The following is a 26,940-nucleotide window of genomic DNA, read 5'->3' as shown; positions in this document are numbered from 1 at the left end:
GGTCACATAAGCAATTCTGCTTAAAACCCTCTACAGCCTTTTCCCATTAGATGGAAATCCCACCAAGCCTCATTTGCCTTGGCTCTTTGCGTGTGCCTGCTCAAACAATGATTTTGCAAAGAGGCTGAAAAGCCTGGTCTATTTCAGATTTTGACAGGCTAAGCATAAGAGGGAAAGGGGCCTTTCCAGAGAATGCTCTGCCAGTAATCTCCTTCCTTTTGTAAAACTGTTCAGAGGAAAGTATATGTGGTGCTGTGCAAAATACCCCACAGACATACTTCAGTTTTGATGTCTTAACAAGCCTGATACTTTTAGTGCTTTGATTCCTCAAAGCAGTAACTGATTGTCAGATTATATAGTGGGATTTTTATTTTATTGGGAATCTTCTGAGCTGAGCCCACTGACTTTAAAATCATTACCTTCCTTCCATCTGTTAATTCTCTTTAAAGTCAATTTCTGAATTGACTACTGTATGGATTACAACATGTATCTGGATTATTAAAATAGAGTATTATTGATAACTGCTAATTTTAGGTAGTAATATCATTGTATTTGCTCTTCAATTATCTTTAGCTGAATTGCCTTTGGATGATTTAGTAAAGATGTATGAAGGTGCCTTTTCAGAGAATTTTCAGTGGCCCCAGCCTAAGCCTGACAATAAAGAGGACACCAGTGAAGAAGGTAACTGTATTTTTATTAGAAGAAACCACTAACATTCATGTTGAAATAAATTGATAATTCACTAGGCTCACTTTATCAAGGTGGTTCATCGTGTGGGAGAACTAACAAAGTAAGTTACATCAGAAATTAATAAAAATTAACACTGCTGGCGTCTAAGGGATTGTATGAAAGGAGGAATGTGGAAAAGGGTTGGGAGCTGTGGATTATATTCCAGGCATTGCAAAATATTTTCTGTATGGCCTTCCACAAAACATTTAATCTCTTGTTTATTAGTTCCTAATGTGTAAAATAAGGATAGTATTTTTCTACCTTATAGGAGTGTTGTGAGGATAAATGCAGTAATGTTTGAGACACTCAAACTATAGTGGAGGTAGATATAGCAAAGCCTATAAATAATGTATACTGGTTAGTTTTCTTGTCGTGTTATAGATACCATTGGTCATAGAATTATTCTTTATAGGTTCAATTTTAGGAATTTGGGACATTCCAGAGGATTTCTTAGAGTGTAAAATCTTATTTCCTCTTCAGCCTACTTAACATTAGCATTTAGAACATGTTGCTGAAATTAACTAAATTGTTCATTTTAACTTAACAGAACAGAAGATAATAGAAATGGTTAAAGATTTAGTAACTTATTTCTGATGTTATATGTCTCTGTGTAAAATAATCATAAACTTACATCTTATGTAGAATCAGAAGACCGTACACGGGACCAGGAGAATCTTCAAAAAGAAGTGGTACTCATAGATTCACTTCTGAACATTGATCAGCACAAGGGTGTAGAGAGAACAAATGCTTCAAAAAAGTACTCAAAAGACATAACAGAAGTTGCTGCAGCTGCAGAAGCACTGTTACCTAAAGGGAGTGCTCGTATCTTGACAGCGGTAAAGCTTTTCATTTCCATTTCTACATGTGTTGATGCATAAAGATATTTTTAAAAGGGTAGCTTTAAAACCGGAAATACTACATAATGGAATGTCTTTTATTGTTTACCTTTTATTCAGTATAATACTGGATGCACTCTCATTACCCTAGCATAATGAGAGGAATAGGAACTGAAAGTATTGGAATTCTGTTCTTCCACTGGCAGGTTCGTGGACTTAGAAAATACACTTAATTCTTCATTACTCAGTTTCTCCATCTGGAAAAGTATATAGGTACTTCATAGAGAATATCGTGAGGCTTAATTAATTGAGTGAATATGGAATGCCTACAGTACAAAACTAATAATTTTGCTGTTCCTTCAAGAAATTTTACAGCATTTGAAATAGAATGATAGGACTGGAAGGGGGCCTCGGAAGGACATTTAATCTAGCCACTTGCATTCATGGTAGGACTAAGTATTATCTAGAGCATTCCTGACAGTTGTTTGTCTCCCCTGTTCTTAAAAGTCTCCAATGATGGAGATTCCACAACCTCCCTAGGCAATTTATTCCTGTGCTTAATCACCCTGACAGGAAGTTTTTCATGATGTCCAACCTAAACCTGACTTACTGCAATGTAAGCTCATTGACTCTTGTCCTGTCCTAAAGAGGTTAAAAACAATTTTTTCTCCCTACTCCTTGTAACAACTTTTTATGTACTTGAAAATGGTTATCTGTTTCCTCTGCTATCTTTTTTAGACTAAACAAAGCACATTTTTTCAGTTTTTCCTCATAGGTTATATTTTCTAGACTTTAATTATTTTTGTTGCTCTTCTCTGGACTTTCTCCAATTTTTCCTGAAATTTGGTGCCTAAAATTGGACATAATACTCCAGCTGAGGCCTGATCATTGCAGAGTAATGTAGAATTACTTCTCATGTCTTGGTTAAGATACTCCTTGTAATGCATCCCAAAACATTTGCCTTTTTTTGCAGCAGTGTCACACTGTTGACTGCAAATGAACTTGTGGTCCACTATGACTCCCAGATCCCTTTCCGCGATTCTCCTTCCTAGGCAGTCATTTCCCATTTTGTATGCATGCAATTAATTGTTCCTTCCTAAATGGAATATTTTGCATTTGTTCTTATTGAATTTCATTCCATTTCTTCAGACCATTTCTCCAGTTTGTCCAGATCACTTTTAATTTTTATCCGACCCTCTAAAGTGCTTGCAACACCTCCCAGCTTGGTATTGTCTGCAGACTTTATAAGTATCCTGTCTGTCGTTATCTAAAACATTGATGAAAATATTGAACAGACTCAAATCCAGAACTGATCCCAGTAGGATCCCACTTATTATACCTTTCCAGCATGACTGTGATCCATTGATGATTACTCTGTGGGAATGTAGCACCTTAAAGACTTACAAAACATGTAGATCGGGTGGCCAACCTGCAACTCATGAGCTGCATGTGGCGCTCTGATTTAAAAAAAAAAAGTGGCTCCTGCTGGTACCACTCAGGTCGTCCACACTGCGCAAGGTGCCCTAGTGCGTGCTTATGGTCGGGCTGCTCTGTGCATGCGCCCAGTGCCTGCTTACGGCTGGGCTGATCTGCACCGCATTCCAGTGTGAGCCCACAGCCCACCACTCAGTGCATGTACCCCAGCCAGCATGTGCTCAAGGCCGGCCGCTCAGTGCCCGCGCCCCAGTGCCTGGAGGGAGCCGCATGTGGCTGTAGCGGTGGTTCTGGGACCCGGGCATTAGGTTAGAGCAGTGGGGGAGGGGGTTTGGGTTAGAGCAGGGTGTGTGCCTGGGGGAGGGTAGGGGAGGAGCGAAGGGGAATTGGATTAGAGCGGGGGCGGGGGTGCGCATGGAGTCTCAAATAGCATGTCTCCAGACTGGCTGCTCAGTGCACGTGTCCTTGTGCCTAGAGGGAGGCATGGCTGTAGCAGTGGGGGCTCTGGGACCTGGGAATTAGGTTGGGGGGGAAGTGGGAAGGGGGTGCCTGGCTCTGGGGAAGTGGGATTAGGTTAGAGCAGGGGGAGAGGGGAGAGTTCCTGGATCTAGGGGAGGGGAGGGGAAGGAAGGAGGAGCCTGGCTCTGGGGGAAAAGAAGGGGATTAGGTTAGAGCCGTGGTCACCAGCCTGTCGATTGTGATCAATTGGTCGATAGTGGGGACACGACCAGCTGATCATGATGCGTTCCAGCTCCCCCTCATTTCCTCCAACCCCCAACAAGAAGCCTGCGCTGATGCTACCTCCAGCGAAAATGGAGGTAGCGCGCTGGCTTCCTGCGGCATGGGGGGAAGTCCCACAGCTATGAGCCAGGTCTTGCATCTCAGGAAGTGGGCGGGCTGCTCTTCCCTTCTTCTAAACAGCTGGCAAACTTCCTGAAATGCCGGGTCCATCGTGCTGCCGGGGACTTTTCCCCCTACTACCTGCCTGTGTGGGGAGGGAAGTGGTGGAGCAGGAGGGAGAAAGGGAGTACGGATCTCAGGACTGCATGCTAGCTCGAACTTCTCAGGAAGCATGTGGCTGTTGTGGGGAGCAGAGGAAAAGTGTGCGCTCCCTGAGAAGTTGGAACTGAGGGGGAGAACAGCACTCACGCTTCCTGAGACCTGGAATTCCCCGGTACTGGCCGAGTTATTCCTATCTCTTCGCCCCTCCCTCCCTCCCTAATCCATAATTATGGAATCATAGAAGGAAATGTTTATTTGCTTCTTTAACCTTAATCATACTCCTTTGATCAAAAGCAGCAACGTATATGTATATATTCTTTTTGTATAGGTAAAATACAATACTCCATCTTTATTGTATGGGACTCTTAGAGAGTATCAGAAGATTGGGCTGGACTGGTTAGCAAAACTGTATAAAAAGAATCTCAATGGTATTCTGGCAGATGAGGCTGGGCTTGGCAAAACTGTGCAAGTCATTGCCTTTTTTGCACATCTGGCTTGTAATGAAGGTAAGTTGATTCTGCTGTTTCATTCAACTGTGATTAAAGGTAGACTACTATTACCATTATACATCTCAGGGAAGTAGCCATGTTAGTCTATACAGAGTATCAGATAGAAGCAGCAGAGGGGAGGGTGTACTTCAAAGTGGCAGTACCGCACAGCTGTGTGGCGCTGCCATTTTGAAATTCCAAGGCAGCATTTCAAATCGGCAGCAATGGAGCCTGGGATCAGCTGGGGACTCCCCAACTGATCCTGGGCTTTGCGTTTCGCTGACCCTTTGAAGCGCCGTAGTGGCACTTCAATGTGGCAGCGCAGCATTAACACCTGCGATTAACATTTTAACAAATTTCATGTATTTATCCTGGACTGCGTTAATGGTAGCCATTAACACATGTCAATTAACAGCCCTAAAATATATAGTAACTAGGTATGTTAAATATTGGTTAATTGGATAGTTGAGTAACCTCATGAATTCTTATTGGTTACTTGACTATTCTATAGTCCCCAGGGGGCTGGGCTGGCAGCCAGTGTCCTCTGGTTTCACTCTTGAGGAGCCCCCTGCCATTCTGCACTGCTGCCTCTGTTTCAGAGGCAGCAGCGTGGAATGCTAGGCAGGAGCTGGTCTGCAAGGGGAGCCAGTTTAAAAACCAGCTCTCCTCGCAGACCTTCTGCTTGTCATGCTGTGCTGCTACTTCTGATAGAGGCAGTAGTATGGGGTGGCAGCAGCCCCTGTCTAGGGGGCTTTGAACTCCTGGACCCGGCACAAGCCAGAAATGAGCTGGTCTGCCTGTCCACCCAGCACCTACTACACTTTAGAGTAGCAGTGAGGATAGGTCCCTGACTTAGTGTGAACCAGAGACTGAGCCAGGCTGCTGGCCAGCCTGCTATAAAATTTACTTGGGAGCGGGAAGGAAAGGCATGTAATCTATAGCATTAACCTGTAAGCTTTTGCTTATCGCTTAATCAACTACACTGTTACATCCCTAATAGTAACATGAACTTTTGTGGGTATAAGACCCACTCCATCAGAAACACTTAAACTCATCTGATGAAGTGGGTGTTACTGACGAAAGCTCAAGATACGATATAGCAATAGAGATAGGGAGGGGAATTTATTGGTCTCTCAGGTACCACAGGACTACTCATTGACATTATAAATCACTCTTTTGCCTATTTACAGCTGTCCTGCAAATCTTTTGAAATTTTGCCAACGATTGTGGTGATTCCTTTTAAGAATAGTGGCAAAAAGCTGGTAGTTCTAACCACTTCTTGAATAGCTACTGTAACTTGAGTAGCTATTATAAATGCTGTGTTCAAGTACTCTTAAACTGTCTCCTTTTGGTTAAAAAATGCTCATGGTATTCAAAATAGTTATCATTATTTAATGGTAAGCCGCATCATGTTGTACTTTACTGGCTTCCTCTAAAATCTCCATGTTTTCACCATGGTTTGGAGCGGTAGTTTTTATATCCAGAAGCTGTTTAAGATTAAGTATTTATAAAGCTCCTTTGATATCTGATTAAAAGTTCAGAAAAATGTTATCTATACAATTACTTATAAACAGGGCTTGCCGAACCGCAGCGAGTCCCGCTCGCCAGCCGTGCTGTCCGGCGATCTACGCATGTGCAGATCGTTCTGTGCATGTGCAAATCGCCCGAATCTGGCTCTTCCGGGTTACAATCTACTCACCACGGGCGAGTAGATTGTATATTTTTTCGAGACCTGTTTCTAAATGAAAAAGGATATTAACTTCCCAAAAACTGCCTCCGACATATGTTAACTGCACTTCTCAGATCTACACAAATAATTTTTAATGTTGCTCCAATCTTGGATTTTTAGCTTAGCTGAGATTTTTGTTTTAAGAATTACTGACATGTCCCATTTGAGAAAAAAAAAAAAAAAAAGTTGGGTTCATCAATTGTATATACATCTCACCTAGTGTTCTTGCAGCAAAAAGCACTATTCAAATATACTGAAGCATATGCAGATTCACCCATGATTAGATTTGTTGCGATTGCTAGGTGGGATGAGGGAGGGATAGGAGCCAGAGACTGGCAACACCAGAAGCTGACAAATGTACTCTGGAAAAAATGAGAGCGAAATAGAGATTAATTCTTCCATTATAATCTCTTTGATTTTTGTGGGTTCAAATCAGACTTGGTTAATACATGGACAAAGGATGATTTTTGCTAAATAATCATTTATATAGCTAGATGACAATCACATCTTTGTAATTGGACATCCTGCTTTATTACTTGACAGCCCCCTGCTCAGTTTTCTATCCCTGACATGGATTTTGGATGCCAAGTTTTTAAAAAATCTCCCATTTAACAGTATTAAAAGAAACTAAATAGCACAATGAACAAACGACTCTGTTCACTTCTGTGACTCAGCCGTTGATAAACAACTGCATTTGCAGAACTTCAGACTTCAATTACAGCTTTGTATTCTCTCACACTGGTTAACAGTTCTTATAATAATAGTGTATTGATATTTGTCTTGGCTCTCACATATTTTTAACAATGAATTCAGTACATGTGGTTCTTAACTTTAAGAGTAGAAGGGAGAAAATGAGCTTTTATTGTTTATCCCATATCTGTATTTTCATCTGCTATATGTTTCCTCCTGCAGGTAATTGGGGACCTCATCTTGTTGTTGTACGGAGTTGTAACATACTAAAATGGGAGCTTGAATTGAAACGTTGGTGCCCTGGATTGAAAATTCTTTTGTACTTTGGCAGCCAAAGAGAACTTAGAGCAAAGAGAGAGGTATATTTTGAAGAGTTTATTTATAGTGATGAGACTAGATCACTATTTAGGTACACATATTTATGCAGCTAGTTCTTGTTGAGATATAGCAAGAAATTAGTAATAGAATGTGGACTTTTTGCATTTCCCAAGAGCTTCTAATCCATAAATCACATTGAAAATCCAAGTGAAGCAATGGGGTGAACTCAGTATTAAGCAATAAATGCAGCACCTTACTGTCTGGACCTCAATTGTAGTTTAAAGACTAGGATTATCCACATTTTTTAATAGCTGTAAAGTGGATGGCATACAGTCTTAATCACTGGAATACAGCCATTACTTTTGTCCCCCTAGCATTAGCAATGGGAGGGAGTTTGTATGGATCATTGTTTATTTGTGTTTTTGTAGGAATGGACAGAACCCAACAGCTTTAATGCATGTATCACTTCATACAAGCAGCTGTTTAAAAGCAGCCATGCATTCATGAAAATGCGATGGAAGTATCTAGTTCTAGATGAAATGCAGCAAATTAAAAACATGTCCGAGAAACACTGGGAGGCACTCTTCAGTCTCCGAAGGTATGAAAGATGTCAGAGTTTTTCCTTGATGTTGCTTTTAGATCAGTTTTTCTGCTGTTCTGTTCTGGACCTTGATTTATTCAAGCAAAATATTTACTATGCATTTTTTTTATACTGTCAAAATGAGAAACTAGTTTGCTTTGTTTTGGATGCTTCACTTTTTTTTGCATAAAAATGCCAATGAATGTCAGAAGGCTTAAGTTAATAAAACATTTTTTAAAAACTTCTATATTAAAATACTCAAGCTTTATAGGAAACTTTATAGTTTAATGTTTAACTATAAAGGGTAACTGTCCTAAATTTTAGTATAACACCTTGTCTTAATTTTAGATTTTAATAGCTAGCATTACTTCTTAACTATTACAGCTGAGCCTTTCAGGCAGACTTATTTAATGAAGATGAAAATATTATGGAAAGCAATGTTTAGGACAAATGAGGGGGTTTATATTTGGGTTAATTTGGTTTATTGCAGGTGGGGTTACTGTTCTCTTTTTTTATTGTATTTTTAAGTATTTGTTATATACCCTTACTGTTCACATGAGAATTTCTTTATTTTATTAAAAATTGCTTAATTATTACTCATTAGTAAACCTCATTATTAAGTTTCTTTTTTTATATTGTTCACAGCCAGCGTCGTCTGCTACTGATAGACACTCCTTTGCATAACACATTGATGGAGTTGTGGACTATGGTACATTTTCTAATTCCAGGAATTTCCAGACCTTATTTGGATTTCCCAGTGAAGGCAGCCAATGAGGAGAATCAGGATTATTGCCATAAACTTGTTATAAGATTGCACAGAGTATGTCATTCAGTTATTTTCTTGTCTCTATTACTTCAATATCTGAACACGGTTGACTCAGGCATAGTGGGTTCATACAGAATTCTCTGCCTTTTCTTAATGCTTGGATCAGCTGATACAGGAACACGTCTTATAAGCATTCTGTTGTATGTTGGTCAAAGCATTGTGTTCCATGTTGAACACTGGGCCTAAATTATGGAGCTCAGGATTTATGCAGTAAGGATCTTCCTAAGTCACTTTCTCCTGGGAATCCAGTACAGTCACTAGTAAAACCTTAAAAATGCACAGGGTGCTGGGGGTTCCCTGGGAGTAGGACTAGAGTGCACAGGCTGGTGACTGTCCCTGGGACTATTGAATAGCTGTGTAACTTCTAAAATTTGATGTGGGTTACATAACTATTCAATTGCATGCTAACATCCTTAACTCAAACTTTTTGTGGGGTCTCCTAAATTTAATCTATACATGCTAGGGATAAATTATTTTAAATCAGCAAAGAATTGCTTTAAGATAAATTAGTATATACAGGTTTAAATTATGTGGGTTTTGCACTTATTTAACTAAACTAATTTAGTTAAACCAGTGCAACTGTTAAGTATATTAAGCCCAAATGTGTGCTGTTGCATTCAAGAATTTGTTATTTTATCAGACACATGAGCTATGATTAACTGAAATAATTGACAATCCTTAGCATCTCTTTGCTATGTATACAAGCAGTTCACAGTTCTCTCAGTGTTGTGGTTTCAGACTGCAAGGAGGGGGTTGATTTACTTTCATTTTTACAGCTTATAGGCTAAGTTTTGGTTTGTGTTTGGTGTATTGTCAGAATAAGAGCTAAAAGTGTCTTTAAAAAAGCCAAAACAAAACCAAATGCTTAGATTTTGGAGCACCTTACAGCAGAGATTAAAAGAACAAATGTCAATTTTAAGTCATTTTTGTAGCAGTGTAATTGCTTTATATACATATGGTTGCATAGCTGCTGTTTTGTGTGTGTATTATATTTGGATAATCTGAACTTCAACTTGTCAAAGTAGTGAAGGAAAACTAATTTATTATGACGTTTTTCAGATGATTCAACCATTTATTTTGCGAAGATCAAAAAGAGATGTTGAAAAGCAACTAACAAAGAAATATGAACACGTGCTAAAGTGTCGTCTATCTAGTCGGCAAAAGGCTATGTACGAAGATGTCATATTGCAGCCAGGGTAAAGAATTCAAATAGAAAAATAAAAAAAATAAAAAAAAGTTATGATTCTACTTTTTGGCTAAGGAGATTGTCCTGGTGGTTGCTTTTAAGATTTTTTCATGACCAAAGAATATAACATAACTACTCTGAAACCCCTACAAAAATTACAACCTGATCCTAGGAGGGAGGACCAAAACTCAAGCCCTATAACTTGGCGAGGGGAAGGAGGCTCCCAGGAGGGGTCTGTAACTTGAGCCTTGCCACCCAGGGCTGAAACATTTGGGCTTTGTCTTCAGTTTTGGACACCTGCAATACAAGCCAACCCCAGTGATTCTGTTACAATGAGCTCTTGAGCCATTCTGGGATCCCAACCCAGTTTGAGAATCACATTAGAGACAAATGACATGATGGATTTTGAAAAATGCAACTCTGGAAGGCTAAAATGAAGTTCTGATGATAAATTTTGGATAATTCTTATTCCCTATGGATGCGTCTCCAAACCACAAAACCACCAGAGTTCAACAAGAGTCAGTTTCTGCTCAACAGTTGTCCAGTAGTGAAACAATACGAGTAGTGATATGGGTAAAGGTGCAGTAGATTGACAAAAATTAGGAAGTGGGGAAACTTCTTTGCTTAAACTGTTTCTGACTTTAGGCAGTGTCCATGTTCCTCAGTTTCATGATAATTGCAAATTCAAATTCACATGTTTTTTGAAAAAATATTGTGTTACAATATATACTCCTGAAACATCTTTCCATTTAAAACCTAAACATGTATTAAGATTGCTATGTAACACATTACACTTCAGATTCTGGTCCTATGATGTTTCTTTCAGGCTTTATAAAAACTATGTTTACACCGAGAAATGTATTTATTTATTTATTTTTTAATTTGATAGAACCCAGGAAGCTCTTAAAAGTGGACATTTTGTCAGTGTCCTTTACGTTCTGATGCAGCTGCAAAGGATTTGTAATCACCCTGACCTGATAAATCCCAGGCTTACCAGCTCCTCATATGTAGCGGAGACATTAGAATATGGAACTGCTTCTTTGGTCGTAAATGCATTAGAACGGGGTCTTTGGGAGGTGAGTGGAAAAATAAACTATTTAAAAATTGTCCTTGCAGAATGTTGGTATTTAGAGGACACGGCATCAGTCTCTCATTCATAGGTCTGTGCTTCAAGCCCAACTGTAGCTTATAAGTGGAATTTGCTGTTCTGAGTCCTCCACTCAACTGATGGTGATCACTTGTTGCTGAATATGATCATCTTCCATGGGAGTTGTGGACCCTCAGTAGGCTGATAAGGCCAATCCTTGGACCACAAGTTCTGTTATAGTGAGGATGGATGTTTCCAGGTGCAGCAGGAGGCTGTTGACTATGACTAAAAGCCAGTCTCCCCTTAGCTTGTAAGTGGGCAATGTCAAATTTCAGGGAGACATTGCTTAGGACTTCTCTCCATTTTGAGTGATCCTGAGCAAGTGTCTCCAAGTGTCAACATCAATATTGCACTTTAAGATATTTCTTTAGCAAGTTCTTATAATACTTCCATTGTCCTCCCACATTACAGTATCCTTTTCAGTTGAGAAAACAGGACCTGTTTTAGGAGGCGATGGTCAGGCATCCGAACATCGTGACCAGTCCAGTGAAGTTGCTGATGGATGATCATTGTCTTGATTCTGGTGGTCTTTTCCTCTTCCAGAACATTGATGTTAGTGCTCCTATCTTCCCATTTGATCTTCAAGATCTTGCAGAGGCAGTGTTGGTGATACCTCTTTCAAGTGATGTCTGTAGATTGTCCAGGTTTCAGACTCATAAAATATTATTGGGAAAATAATGGCGTGATAGACAAGAAGTTTGGTGTCTGTTCAGATGTCATGATCTTCAAAAACCCTGTGCTGTAAATGAGCAAAGGCTGCACTGGCATAACTCAGATGATGGATTTTTATATAAGTATCTGCCTTGGATGAAAGATAACTTCCAACGTAGAGAAAATGATCAACATTCTTTAGTGCCTTACCATTGATTTTAATAGAGGGGCATATGGTATCTCGTTTGGAGAGGGCTGATGGAGCACTTTGGTCTTGATGTTGAGTGAGATACCAAGACTTGTGTAAGCATCAGCAAACACAGTGAGGATAATATGAAGATCTTTCTTAGAGTGGGCAAAAACTGCATTGTCATCAGCATACTGAAGTTGTACTACAGAGGTGGTGGAAATCTTACTCTTAGCTTTCAGCTTGCTCATCCTAAACAGCCTTCCATCTATTCTGTAGATGATTTCAATGCCAGCTGGGAATTTCCCATCAATTAGGTAGAAAATCATGGAAATAAAGATTGCGAATGTTGTTGGGGTGATGATACAGCCCAGTTTGTACTTTATAAGGTTTACTCTGGAAGCCAGTGCTGCTCAGAACAGTGGCTTTCATGTTGTCTTGAAGCAACTTTAGGACATTGAAGATTGGATATCCTGATAAATAGATAGAGCAGAAGTACAGTTCAAAGAACATGGTTATTCACTGAGTCAAAGGCTTTAGTTAGATCAATAAAAGCCATATTCAGTAGTTGATTTTGCTCCCGACACTTTTCTTGCTGGTGCTGTGCAATGAAGATCATATCTGCAGATCCGTGACATGGTCGGAAGCCACTGTGTGACTCCAGTAAAATTTCTTCTGACAGAGGCAGAAGACAGTTTGCAAGGACCCGTTCCAGGACTTTTGCCTGCAACAATGAGGGAGATTCCATGATAGTTTCCACAGTTAGCTTTATCAATTTCTAAAAGAGGGTTGCAATCAAGGCATTCCTCGTTTCACTGGCTAAGCTGCCGAATTAACTCTGGTCTGCCGTCTTTAAAGATTTTAGCAGGGATCCCATCTGGACCTGCTACCTTGTGGTTCTTCATTTGCTTGAGGTCATTATATGCCTCATGCAAATTGAGAGAGTCTTGAAGTTCATCCCTAGAAGGTCATTGGGGGATTTGCTCAAGAACTTCACCCACAACCATGGAGTTATGATTAAGAAAATCTTCATAATGTTCTTTTCAGTGAAAATTAATGGCTTTGTTGTCCTTCAGAAGTGTGGCTCTATCCTTAAAGTGAAGGGAGTTCATGCCATGACAAGTTGGCCCATAAAAAACCTTAATGGCTCTTAAAGAAATCACTTGTATTATGGGTGTCCACAAAATGTTGGAGTTCTTGTGCTTTCTCAGTCCGCCATTTGTTCTTGAGTTCTCTGGTTTTACATTGGACTTCTGTTTTTGCGTTAGCACGGCCTTCTCTCTTTGTATTGCAATTTATATCATTCTTCGAAGCACAAAATGCCATTCTCTTGTCATTGCTGAGTTGCTCGATTTCAACATCATTCTCTTCAAACCAGTTCTGATATTTTCTGGTGTGATAGCTTATGGTTTCCTCACAGGTATTGATGATTGCTTCTTTCAGCTAGCTCCAATGTTCCAATTTCTTCCAGAAACTCTGATGGAAGATTTTCTTCTAAGACTGCTTGGAAGTGATCATGCTTAATGGGGTCCTTCAGAACTTGAACCGTCAGCTTGTGCCTGCTTCTTTTGTAGCTTCCATTTGGGTGTGATCCTAATTTTCATTGTGGATTGAATGAGGCAATGATCATCAGCAACTGAATGAGGCACAGTCATCAGCAATTGTCATTGTTCTTGTAAGAAGTACATCATTGTAATCTCAAGCGCAAACTATGAGGTAGCTGAGAAGATGCCAGTGCTTTGAATGTGGGTGTCTCCAAGATTTTTTGAAGTTGTCCTTTTGTTGAAAAAGTGTTCGTGATGATATGTTCATGTTCAGCACACTTGGTTGGGAGCATCATTCCATTTGAATTGCTTTTGCCAACTCCTTCTTTCCTGATTGTTCCTTTCCACAGGTCTGAGTATCGTCCAACAGAAGAATGATCTTATCTTATTTAGAAGCTTGTTCTTTATAGCAAATCCTACTCCATACAATCAAAGTTCATCTAAAGATTTTACCTTCCAGAAAGTTGGTGTCTCCTTTCTCTTTCCTCACCTGTCCTTCATCAGCTCTTCTAGTTTTGGACAAGGCAGCAATATGATGCTAAACTGATTCAATTTGCAAGCAATGATAGCTGTATATTGCTCTGGTTGATCACTCTTTGAGTTATCCATCAGGGTACGTTATATTCCAGGTTCCAAAGTTGAGAAGTTTTCTTACATTTTCCTCTCCATGGATCATCACTTTAGTGGAGAACCTTGCGTGTTCCAGTGACATCCCAAGAGTAATGCTGCCTGTAGTCATGTACTCCCTTAGGATCACCCTTGGCAAAACAGTCAAGGGCGAGGTTTCAGACAAAGTGTGATCCAAGAAGTCCTCAATGGCAGAGCAGACTGAGGATAACTGCACAATGGAGGTGAAACTTTTGTGTATTGTTACAGCAGCTGTGAAGGTAGATAGATGATCTCTAATCATCATGTGTCCATGCCATTTGGTTTCAAGCCACTATCTGTCTAGGATAGTGTGGTGACTATTGTGTGCCAGTCTCTTCACTTTAAAAGAAGTCCCGCAACGGTATCTTTCAGCTTTTGGGAAAACGATACCTGTACAAGTCAAAAAGTCAGTGGTAATCTTCGAGTGGCAACGGGAACAGGACAGTGAGATCCAGAAGTTCCCAGTCACAGACTGACACACAGGCGACGGGTGTGTGATGCAGTCGTCTTGCTTGAGGACCAAGGCAGATCAGGCATCTTGGCAGCTGCACCTGTGACTGAGCAGTCCTCTTTAGGACCCACTCTGCTCACCCCACATGAGGAGAGAGCTAGAAAATTGACCCCAAAATAGTCTTTCCTCTTTTATTCTTGGCTAGATAGCATCTAACAGGATTACCACGACAGCAGTCCACTTAATTTATTACACGTTCACTACATTTCTCTTTCTCCCTGCAGTTTACATTGTAAGAAATGGTTGAGTAGCTGGCATTTATGTTTCAGCTATCTGAAGAAAAATAGGCTTAATTCTGCATTACTGTTATGTTTTTTGTCTTCCGGAACTGTCCTGTGCCCAAAAACACTCTGAAATTAGAAGAAAATTGGGAGAACTAGGGATTTAAGAGTGTAATTGTTTAAACGATTAACCTCCAAAATCAGCTTATTGGTTTCTGTTACAGTAACAACCCAGCTCCACTCCCAGGGAGCCCACTGCCACCCCATGCTGCGGACTCCCTATCAAAATCTGCAGCATGAGGTGGCAACTGGCTTCTTGGGAATGGGGCCAGTAACTGGGAGCTAGCGTGCATAAGCCCCGTTCTTGGTGCATATCTGCTCCAGCTGCCGGCCCTGCTCTTGGGAGCCAGCTATTGCTTTATATTGGAGTCTGCAGCATGTAACTGTGTATCTTCTAGGGATGTTAGCAAAAATTTATTTTTGTAAACATGTAACCGCTGAATTTTTCAGCGGTTTCATGTTTACGTGCTGATATTTATGAACTGCATTTGTTGCTGTCTAGCTCAACTGATATTTGAAATACCAGGAAAACTGCAACTTAGATAAAGCAAAGTCCTGATTTCCCAAACCCTATCAATCAATTGGCTTCTTCAAGCCAATTTTACACTAACAGTGGGATTGTCAACTGTAGTTATGACCAAAAAATCTGGAGTTTCAGTATTTTTAGTTTATTTTTATTACCTAAAAAAATCCCTTATTTTTTTCCTTTGAAATATATGCTGTAAATAAGGCAATCAACTAATGTTAGTTTCACTTTAAGCAGTCAATAAGTCAGAAGATTTTTTTATTATTGTTTTTATGTGCTGACTTGTAAACCTTATTTTTTCACAATAACCTTAGGATACAGACATGTGTCTTTTTGATCTGATTGGGATGGAAAATAAAATGACTCACTATGAAGCACAAGTACTGCCAAAACAAAAGGTGACCAGAAAGCTTATCGAAGAGATCTACAACTCCCCTCATCATCCAGCCAGACCCAACCCAGTAAAGCTCAAACCAAGCAGGTACACTTAACTTCATATGAAAATGTTCTTGCTTGAGCTAGAATTTTAAAAAAGGAATTCATTTCATCTTAAACTTTTCAGAAGTAATCCATCATTACTTGCATCTAATTTATAATTCATTGTACAGCCTCTTCCCCACTTACGAACCGGTTATGGACCAAGTAATTGGTTTTAATTCATTTTGTTCATAAGTCAGACCCCATTGAGTTACACACGACCGTGCTGTTCATAAGCGCAGATTGCGTTCGTAACTCAGGGTCTGCCATTTACGACAGTTTTGGTCTTAACTGCGAATGGTTGTAAGTTGACCGTTTGCAACTCGGGGACCAGCTGTATTTTAAAAATGTTAACAGTGAAACTGAATATTAGCTCTTAAGCCCCCTTCTCGTAATGTATTACATTTGTCATACCACATTATACTCCGTTGTTTATTTTGATGGTATTGTATAGTACCTTCCAGCTTGTTTGCCCTCAGAACTAGGACTTTGGTTTACTAAAGCATATTTAGGCTGTTATAAGATAATTATAGTTTAGTAGACCTGATATGCTTTCATGCCAGGCAGGTATGGAGCTGCTTTGTGAAATGCAAGACATAGGCTGTTTCACAGTGCGGACTGTGGAGGTGTAAACTGCAAAGTGCACCAAATTGTTGTGCCCTAACTATCTGGTGTGAGTGCTGCTGGCGCAACTAACAGGTACCTAGTTTGCATTTAATGTATGTTAATGTCAGATAGGTACCTTTTACTTTGAACCAGCAGCATCTATGTGAGGCAATTAGAGTGCGACATTTTAGCATGCTCCCATTGCCTTCTTTATAGTACACTGTAGCCAGCCCGGAGATCCACTTTGAGACAGTCTTTGAACTTGCTGAATATTTACTCTAGCTAGTTTGATATTATAGTTCACTCTAATATAAAAGTAAGATAGCCTTTGGTTTTAGTAAAGCAGTGTTTCTCCTAGAGCATCCAAGAGCAGTGTTTCTCAACCAGTGGTTCGAGTACCCTTAGGGATACTTGAGAGATGTCAAGTACCTGAAATCTGTACCTGAAACATAACTGAAATTTGGAGAAAACTGAATTTTTGTTTTAAGTTTTATAGCGCTTCATTATTTTTGTACTTTTGACACCCAAAAATTTCATCGCCCACTCAGCTATGATTAAGCTGTTTAAACAAAATGTGTTGCAGTGATAAAAAAAAAAAAGTGTGTGTCTGAAAACTGTAGGTCTTGGGGGTACTTATAATTTTATTTTTGTTTTTAAAAGGGGTACTTTATAAAAGAAAAGGTTGAGAATCACTGTCCTAGAATACTGGAGCTCGCAGAATTAGCAAATATTTTGTGGGTTGTTCTTCAGGCATTTAGCTGTCTCTGCAGTAATGTAGGAACATATGTCAGTATACTTTAAAAGTATTTTTCATATAAGGAACCAGTGTACTGAAGAATCAGCAGGTTATAGATGTTCTGGCTTGACGGTCTTAATTACCTTCTCCTTTCTCCTGTTTTTTGCCCCAATCTTTGCAGGTCAATCATAGTAGTGTTAATTGTTCTGCATGTGCACTATACAAATATGTGGGTGGAATCTTTCACTAGGAGCTGCTGTTGAAATAAAGGTGTCAGTTCCTCCCTGTAGAGCTTAGTGTCCAGATTTTGCATAAGTTCTGCATACCTGTTGATTTTCTAGTATTTAATAACAAAACTTGCAAACTTTATCAGATATCTGGCAGACAGAGTCTGGTGTCAAATGTGATTAGATAAGAAACTCATCAATGAAGGCCGATGTGGGATGCTAGAATTTCTACCAGTGTTGAGTCCTGTTCAGGTGCTCCCTTTATAGATGTAGAATTAGCAAAATAGAAGGAACTTTCTCCCTTGTCCTCCTTCCTTCTCCTTAGCTGTGTAGAGAGGCAGAATATCTCTGTTCCTCCCCTCCCTGTAGCTTTTCCTCTCCTCATATAACTCCACATCTATGTGTTACCGATATAGCTTTCCCAAATAAGTGTCAGCAACTTCTGTTGTTTCACAAGATTTTTAAAGTAGTAGTCAGTGAAGCCAACCTGACTCTTATTCAGTGTCATGCTATTGCTCCTCTCAGAGAAGCTTTGAGCAGCAGCAGAGGCAATGGAGCTGTTGGTCTACAGATTCAAGAAATCAATATCACATCAGTTGAAACTTTAAGGAAAGCTTCAGTTTAGCAGGAATTGGTGGTCTAAGTTTTTAAGTCACCTAGGAAAGCTGAGTGGATTTTTAAAGGCTCAGTTAATTTTTTCTTAAGCTTTTATTTTGAATATACTTTGCAGGTTGTTTCAACCAGTTCAGTATGGGCAAAAGCCTGAGGGCAGGACTGTTGTTTTTCCGAGTACTCAAGTACAACGGACAGTGACCACAGCAACAGTAACTCAGCAGGGACAAGTGCGAGGGCGATCACCCATTGCTACAGTATCTGCAAATCAAGGTAAGAAAGATATTGCTATCATAGGTAGTTATGCATCAGTATATTCAGAGGTTTGTTAGTCTGTTATTAGAACTCATGTTTCTTCCAGCTTGGTGGTCTAGATTACTAATCCAGTGTAGCCTAACCCCAAGTGTACATAATGTTCTGTTGATGTTAGGGACTTACAGTGTATTTGCAGATATACTTAGTCTTTTTAAAAAATGCTTACCAATTATATAATGTTGTAAAAATAGGATGGAGTGATAGGTGCCAGTAGAAATCCCAGGCTATAAGGAAAAGCCATTCCTTTAGCCATTTTAATATCCTGTTGGAAGGTTTCTTTTTAATGCAGGTTGTTTAAAACAATGGAGTTAAAATCTCTAACAGCTTGCACAAACAAACCTTATTAATTGCAGCTGCAGCAGCACAGTTTCAGACAACTCAGGCTTCTACCAGTGCTCCAAGACACCAGCCAACAGCGACCTTCACCACAGCAACTAGCACAGCCAATCCTGTGAAACAGCGGGGTCAGACCACTGCACATGCCTCACAGCTAGGCCAGACCCAGCCACAGGCCCCCTCGCACACCATCCAACAAAGTGTGCTGCCTCAGAGGCTGGTACTGACCTCTCAGGCCCAGGCACGGTTGCCTAGTAAGTGGCCTCCCCTTTCAAGGTTTCTCCCACCTTTTTTACTGCAATGAGGTTAAGTTACTAGGCACCCTAAAATGTGTACAGAATCTTTGTTTTTTTCACTCTTCTGATTAGCCTTGCTCACTATGCTGCTTCTGACCAAGGAAAATCAAAAATTGGATAAGAAACAATAGAATTGCTGTGGACATATATTAGCGGTGTCAACTTAATCTCCTATTTCTGCATGTTTCCTCTGCTGGCAAGTCTTCCTTCAGACCAAATATTTTAGCTCTATCCTAATTATTCTTTTCATATTAAACACTAATCCATCTGCTTAAAGGTCTCTAGCAGAGACAAAAGTCACAACTGTTAGGCAGAGAAAAGCAGTGAGGCTTTGCTTTAAGGTTGTATGTGCCCTGCCTATTAGCATGGATATCGAATACTGAGCACTGATGTATTAATTTTATCTCTGGGGTAATGCACTGCCTTTACAAAAGCTAAATGTCATGCCACCATTTTGTAACTATTTATAATACTTGCTGCTTTTTGCTTGTAAGCTTTCTGCATTTAAATCAGAAAAATCTTAGCATTTTAAAGCTTTTTTCACTTGTCTAAATGCAGCTCTCTTAATATAAATCTTGCTTAAGTAGCACATTTTAATATTCAGGCTATTTAAAATGTGTGTGTTCTCATTTTATTTTGAGTGACTATTTTGTTTCTTTAAACCTCTCTTAGTGCTCTTGAAAAGGCAGTGGAGATCACTTTAATATGTATACTTATTTTATTATAAAGTGTCACATGAGTTTTCAGGTAGCTCATATACTTTTTGCTACTAAAAGTGAAAGGATAACTTTTCAACTGTTGATATTTAATTTGAAATGATCAGTTTTTTTCCAGTCTGCCCCATAAATACAGAAAGCAATACCTGCTGAACTTTTATATGACACTTTTGGAGCACTAAATATAATTATGCATGAAAGGCGCTTCAGCACCAGTCTACTAACCAACATTTAGAATTGTGGGCTGAAGGGCATTCATTAATGCGTGTTTCCCTCCTTAACAGGCGGTGAGGTAGTAAAAATAGCCCACCTGGCTTCCATAGCATCAGCACAAGGCAGAATTGCGCAGCCAGAGACGCCTGTAACACTGCAGTTTCAAGGAAATAAATTTACTTTATCACACAGCCAACTCCGCCAGCTTACAGCAGGGCAGCCTCTGCAGCTGCAAGGTACTCTTCTGTCCAGCTTTAGTCAGTAGGTTTCTTAATGTTGAGATACTAGATGATTGGAATGGGGAAGGCTTTCCTCATTGGTTTGCTTGAAGCATATTAAAAAGGAGGTATTGATCCATATATGTGAAGTGAGGGGCAATTTCTCAAGAAAAAGTGTTGACCAGTTAGAGAAATGAAATTACAGGATTTTTATAAATTTTATTTGACTATTTCAGTCACGAATATATTCGTGCAAATAGAATAAAATAATTCTTTTATCAAAAATGAAATGTATAGTCATATGGAGCAAAATTCATATAATCTTTAACCTTGTTTCTGCAGTGTAACTTTTTTCTCTCTTCATAATAAACATGTTGTCTATATTTTAACCCAGAGCCACAGGTGTTGGCTCAGAGCCCACGTCTGCAAGCAGAGCTATCATCAGCAGTAGTGAGAGTGGCAATACCATACCATAGCATCCTTACATCTGAGTTGCTTCTTTCAGAGCTGGGCAGCTGAAGAGTGGTGACTACTAACTGTGGACCCAGCTCTGCAGGCAGCAACGCAGAAGTAAGGGCAGCATAATATGATATTGACACCTTTACTTCTATGTTGCTGCTTGAGGGTGCTTGCTTTAGAGCTGTACACCCAGCTAACAACCTCTGAAAGCAGTACAGGCATAAGAGTGGTAGTACCACAACCCCCCTAAAATAATCTTGTGACCCTCCTGCAACTTCCTTTTGGCTCAGGACACCAATTTGGTTTTCCTTGTGAAATCTGTATAGTATAGGGCAGTGTTTCCCAATTGGTGCTCGGGGGAACCCTGGGGTTCCGCGAAGCAAAACTAGGGGTTCCGTGAGGAGCCTCCTCTGAAAGAGAGAGAGAGCCGGCTAGCCAGCAGAGGAATGGGCGGTGAGTTGTGTGTGCTCGTGGTGCCCATGCTCCACCAATATTTAGAGCTGGAGCAAGCCCCCCTACTCCTCCCACGCGCGCGTCATCCCACCCCGACCCAGAGCATCTCTCCCCCAGCCCTGTCCCTGGCCTGTCCCTGCTGTGTGCAACCTTCACTGAGCTCCCCCTTGCTGGCTGTTGCTGTCTTGCACAGTGTGCTCAAACCGGTGGGCGGGGAGACGGCCCAGGATTTTAAAACTGCTGGGCGCTGCGTTGCGCCGTGCAGCTGAGTTGTGGGTTCGGAGTCTGGGGACGGAGCACAGACTCCAGCCCCTCAAAGTGGAAGGCAGAAGGTAGGGGAAGGGGAAGGGCTGGGAGAGGAAGGGGCTTGTGCAGAGGGGGAGGGAAGAGAGGGGAAGGCACCAAAGGGACAGGGTAGAGGAGAGACAAATGCCAGGGTGGGGTGGGCATGAGGAAGGCCGGGATGGAGCAAGTCATGTGTGAGGGCACAGAGGGGCATGAGAGGAACGGGGGCAGAGGGTGGTGAGGGGGTGGGCATCAAGGAAAAAGAGGGCAAAGGAGGTAGGGGCAATGAGGGAAGGGGGAGGCACCAGGAGGGTGCAGGGGTAAGGGAAGGTGCAAGTGCCAGGGGATTCTGGGGGTGAAGCAGAAGAGCAGACACCTGCAGGGGCGGGACAAGCACCAGAGGAGGGTGAGGGATTGGAGGGCAGCAGGCACCAGGGGAGCTGATGGAATAAGGGGAGGAGACATGGCAGCAGAGAGAGAAGGTAAAAAGTTTTTAAAATATTTATTAATAACAAGGGTGCCACAGTGGCACACCCAAACAAGCCACATGAACTCAGTACTTGCAAGCTGTGCTTTTGCACAAGGGCATCTATGGCAGTGTGAATGCTCTCTTGCCCAAGAAAGTGTCGATGGCTATTTTAGCCATAGGGCTTTCTTGCGCAAGAAATTCACGTTGCCTGTCCACACTGGCCTCTTGCACAAGAACAGTTGCGCAAAAGGACTTATTCCTGAGCGGGAGCATCATAGTTCTTGCGCAAGAAGCCCTGATTTCATACATGAGAACGTCAGTTTACTTGCGCAAGAACACGCGGCCAGTGTAAACAGGAAGCAAGTTTTTGCGCAAGAGCAGCTACTTTGGTGCAAGATCGCACCAGTGTAGAAACAGCCAAGGAGAGGGCAGGAGGGAGGCAGAGGCAGGGAATCAGCGCTGGCTCAGCATGTCTGCATGGTTTGGGGGAAGGTGCAGGGAAATTGAGCTCAGCTGGGTTGCAGAGTGGGGAGGTGGTCCGGGAAGCTGGGCTTGGCTGCGGGGTGGGAGTGTGTGTGGGGGGAGCTCAGAGCAGCTGCAGGAGGAGGAAGGTGCTGGGAACTGGGGCTAGACTCAAGGGGAAGGAGGGGCAGGGAATGGGTGCTTGGCTCAGCAGTTTTGCAGGGCTTGGGAGAGGTGCAGGGAAACAGGGCTCAGCTGTGCTGTGTGGGAGGCATGCAGGGAAACAGTGCAGGGCTCAGCTGGGCTGAGGTAGATGTGGGAGGGCATATGGAACAGATGGGCAGCTCAGCTGGGTGTGAGGGGCTGCAGGGAACTGGTGCTGCACTCCCTTGGATTGTGGGGGATGGTTTTGGGGGAGGTGCAGGGAACCAGCAGGGGTGGGCAGCTCAGTTGGGTTGCAGGGGATAGAGGTGCAAAGAAGCCTAGTGGGGGGAAGAGGGGGGAACCAGGAGCCCTGAAATGACCTCCCCTGGTCCAAAAATCCCTCATCTGGGACCAGTGAGGTCCAGAGGGTGTCAGATCAGGGAGGTTCAACTCCTACCCAAGTCCCCTCCCTGTCCTGGCCCCAGCACCCTGCCTCACACCCCAGGACTCAGCACCGCCCTGGCTCCTGCACCCTGCCAGTCACCCTAGTGCCCAGCAGGACCATGTCCCTGACCCCAGCACCCTGCCACCTGAGCCAGCATCCTTCCACCCAGCAGCACCCTCTCCCCAGCCCCAGCACCCATTTTCACTCTGTCCCTTGCCCCTACCAGCACATTTGGGACCACGTTAGTGAGGCTTGGGGTTTTTTGGAGGGATGTTGGGTTTTTTTGCATCTCACTTGTGTGGCCCCAACTAACTCAGAACAGGTTCCTCACCCCTCTCATAAATAAAGACAATGTTAAAACCTTTTGAGTTTGACATAATCTTTTATTTAAAAATTAAGCCTGGCCAACAAGCCCCCAGTTGGGTTCAAACCCCCATCTCACTGCAGCATCATAACACTCCTGCACCACCTGACCCCAAATCTGTGCCTATTATACACTGGAACTCCCTATCCTGAGCCTCTTACATCCCCAAACTCCTGCATCCCCACATCCTCAGTCTTCTGCCACAACAGTCCTGCACCATCCACACATCACAAATCTGTGCCCAGAGCCCATCATACTCACAATCTTCTTGCCCTGAGTCCCTCACATATCCAGTCCAAACTCCTGCACCCTCACATCCACAATCCCATGGCTTGCTCAGCACCCCAACCTTCCACCTGAGCCCAACACTCCCTGGAGACCCCTTCCCGAACCAACATCCCCTTCTCTTGCATCCAAATTCCCTCCCAGAGCTTGTACTTCTCACCCCTTCCCACACCCACATCCTTCATTCTTACCCCACACCTCCTGTCTCAACCTAGTGAGAGTGTATAAGGGCTGGGAATAGCAAGTGATGGAGAGGTGGGGAACAGAGTGAATGAAGCCTCAAGGAAAGGGGGTGGGGGGGGTCTCGGAAGGAATGTGATTTTCATGCATTGGTGGGGATTTTCCCTCTCACCCCCCCCCCTTTTTTTTTGGTTGACAAATCTAGGGGTTCCTTGAAATTCTGAAAAGCTGAAAAGGGTTCCTCGGCCAAATAAAATTGGGAAACACTGGTATAGGGTAAAAAGCACACAAAAGACCAGATTTCACGGGGAGAGACAAGATTTCATGGACCCTAATACGTTTTTCATGGCTATGGATTTGGTGTGGCCCTACATAAGTGTCTTTCTTCCTAAGTGGGGATATTTCTTTATGTAATTAATTTAGATGATTGTCCTCATAAAAGAAAATGATAAATTTTGAATCCAGTAAGTAAATTAGATGTACAGCAAAATTAAGATTCAACTACAGGCAGTCCCCGGGTTACATGGATCCGACTTACATCGGATCCCTACTTACAAACGGGGTGAGGCAACCCCACACTAGCTGCTTCCCTCCAGCAGGCCAGGGAGACGCGAAGCTAGCGCCCCCCCCCCCCCCCCCCAGCAGACTAGGGAGACGCGGAGTGGCTTTTCTCAGCAGACACCTCAGCTTGAGAATAAAGGACTGAGGGAAGTGAGGTGTGGGAGAATAAAACTGAGCTCTGGAGAAATGTTTGGCTAGAGTTTCCCCTACAATATGTACCAGTTCCGACTTGCATACAAATTCAACTTAAGAACAAACCTACAGTCCCTATCTTGTACGTAACCTGGGGACTGCCTGTATTCCATATTGGGTGGGGGGAGAATACATAAATGGGAGTAATTTACAAATCAAATAACTATACAGATGTTTAATACCTTGCTTTGCTGCCTTTTTAGTCTGGCTTGTAAAAATGAGGTAATTTTACAAACTTTCTTAAATTAATAACATGCATTAGATAAACAGTACCTTTTTAATGTTGTCACTTTGAATCAGATATTCCCAGCAGGGCATACATTATCTGTTGTGGAAATATGACTTTTTTTTCCATTTAACTCACAATTGCAGGAAGTGTTCTTCAGATTGTTTCAGCTCCAGGCCAGCAGTATTTGCGGCCTCAGGGTCCAGTTGTCATGCAGACAGTCTCTCAAGCTGGGACTGTTCAGAATGCTCTGAATGCTTTGGGAAACCAGCACCAAGCAGCTGTGCCAACTTCTACAACAGTAAGCCCACAAGGTAGGTTGCTCTGTCATGAAGCTAAGTTTCCAGTTTGTTATCTAGCTACAGGTTGGACCTCCCTAGTCTGGCACCCTCAGGACCTGACGGATCCCAAAGGAGGTCTCCTGCCATGGCCCCATAGCCTGCCGCCCCTCCCACCTGCCGGATCATTCCACCTTAGCCAGGTTGCCTGTTGGCTGCTCCGGCCCCAGCTGGACTGCTTTGGCCCCGCTGCTGGCTGGGCTGCTGTGGCCCTGACCTCACTGCTGGGCAGCAAGCAGCCCCGGCTCCTCTGCCATTCAAGAATTGGTGGTCCCTGTCCTCATTGCTGCTCAAGTGGAACAATGCCTCTGCCAAGCTGCTGCAGCCCTGACACTGCTGCTGCCTGGGCTGCTGTAATCCCAGCCCAACATCACTCAGGCAGCCCCCGACCCTGTTGCTGGATGGCATGCATCCCTGGCCCCTACTGGGCTGTCATGGCCCCAGCCGGGCTGACATTGCCCTGCATCTGTCCAGGCTACGATGGCTGTGGTCTGGCCCCCTTGCTGCCCAGGGTGCTATGGCACTAGTTTTGCTGCCAGGCAGCGACCAGGCTGGACTAGCCCTGCTATCACCAGCTTCCTCTAGGCTCTCAGTCCTGCTGGGCTCCCTGCTGCTGGCCCTCCTGCTCTCTCCTCCAGGAATATCTGTGGTCCTATGGAAGTTGACAGACCAGAGGGTCCCAGTTTAGAGATGTGCAACCTGCAGCAAAATTGCTTTTATATTTTTCAAGTTTCCTATTAATTGGTGCCAGGTAATGGGCGTTTTAATCCAGAAACATGCACTAAGTAATTGATGGAGCTATTTTGTTCTGTTAAAGTGGTGGGGAATGAGCTACTTAAACTCTCACAAGTCTTTAAACCAGCAGTTCTCAGCCAGGGATCCAAAGCTCTCAAGGGGTCACAGGAAGGTTTCAGGGGATCCACCAAGCAGGATGTATATTAGATTCACTGTGTCCCAGGGCACAAAGCTGAAGCCCCACCACTCTAAGCCTCACCACCCAACGTCATGCTGAAACCTGAGCTGCTTAACTTCGTGGTGTCCCCTGTGACATGGGGCTGCATGCAGTTGCTGTAGGCAGTTATGCTAGCCCTTGCTTTTATATGCAGAAGGACAGCCGTGACATAATTGGAGTTTTTATAGCTTGTTGGAGGAGAGGAGAGGTCAGAAAGAAAAAGGTTGAGAATCTCTTGCTTTAATCCAAAAGTAAAAATGCACGCCTCTTTTGCTTCATAGAGGTTTCAGCTGCACTACATATTCAGAATTTCTCTTTACAAGCAGCGTCTTAAGTAAAATTGCTCTGGATAGTAAAATATCAATTTTAAAATATTTACCATTTTTCAAAGTAGAATCTGGGACCTGATTATTTTTTACTACAGCAGATGCTTCCTAATAGCAATCTTGATATTAACAATTTCCAGTTGATAGCAACATTTTTCTGGGATCCAGTGCTGTCCCATTGATTTTATGGGTTTAGAGCTTGGCAGCAGGCATGCTGCTTTATTAACTTTTTGGAGAAGAAAAGCCTCGACTGCATGCAGGTTTTTGCAATGTGGAAAACAGTACTGGAATCCCAGTCCTACAGTCTAGATCCGTGGTCACCAACCCGTCGATCGCGATCAACTGGTCGATTGCGAGGCCTTGACCAGTCGATCGCGAGGCGTTCGGGCACCTTCACCCGCCACTCTCTCCCCCCCCCCCCCCAACCTCCGAGAAGCCCCACTACCTACCTCTAGTGTAGTGCCCGCTTCCCGCGGGGTGGACGGAAGTCCTGGGTGAAGCCCACATCACTTCCGGGAGCTCTGGAAGTGCGCAGGCTGCTCTCCTCCCACAGCTCTGTCACGTGCTGGGGGAGGGGACATCGGCTCCAGAAGAGAAGTCCAGCGGCTTCCCTGGGAGGCATGAGTTGAGCGCAGGGATCGGCCCCGGGGTTTGGCCTGAGGAGGCTCCCATGAGGATTTGTCCGCGTGGCAGGAGGGGGGGTTTGGCCTTGGGGAAGGCTCCCGTGAGAGTTT

At 42.8% G+C, this 26,940-nt stretch overlaps 1 protein-coding gene across 11 annotated transcripts in view; it reads left to right on the top strand.

Moving 5' to 3' along the window:
- EP400 (E1A binding protein p400) overlaps window positions 1-26,940 on the top strand; it is a 105,405-nt gene that overhangs the window by 29,532 nt on the left and 48,933 nt on the right. For 8 of the 11 annotated variants that reach the window (XM_089775213.1, XM_075898397.2, XM_089775212.1 and 5 more), the window contains 13 exons: window positions 574-681; window positions 1,372-1,565; window positions 4,330-4,507; window positions 7,131-7,267; window positions 7,655-7,824; window positions 8,452-8,626; window positions 9,692-9,828; window positions 10,708-10,894; window positions 15,628-15,794; window positions 18,090-18,244; window positions 18,640-18,876; window positions 19,919-20,083; window positions 24,737-24,904. In XM_089775213.1, the coding sequence (XP_089631339.1) occupies window positions 574-681; window positions 1,372-1,565; window positions 4,330-4,507; window positions 7,131-7,267; window positions 7,655-7,824; window positions 8,452-8,626; window positions 9,692-9,828; window positions 10,708-10,894; window positions 15,628-15,794; window positions 18,090-18,244; window positions 18,640-18,876; window positions 19,919-20,083; window positions 24,737-24,904 (2,178 nt within the window). Of the gene's footprint in view, window positions 1-573; window positions 682-1,371; window positions 1,566-4,329; window positions 4,508-7,130; window positions 7,268-7,654; window positions 7,825-8,451; window positions 8,627-9,691; window positions 9,829-10,707; window positions 10,895-15,627; window positions 15,795-18,089; window positions 18,245-18,639; window positions 18,877-19,918; window positions 20,084-24,736; window positions 24,909-26,940 lie in introns of all 11 variants that reach the window. The other 3 variants (XM_089775214.1, XM_075898398.2, XM_075898393.2) reach the window with 2 other exon arrangements.

Source organism: Pelodiscus sinensis, chromosome Z (assembly GCF_052426305.1).
Source record: "Pelodiscus sinensis isolate ZL-2025 chromosome Z, ASM5242630v1, whole genome shotgun sequence".
Lineage (NCBI taxonomy): Eukaryota > Metazoa > Chordata > Testudines > Trionychidae > Pelodiscus > Pelodiscus sinensis.
Note: the sequence above shows the minus strand (reverse complement) of the source record. Positions and strands in the feature narration are given on the sequence as shown.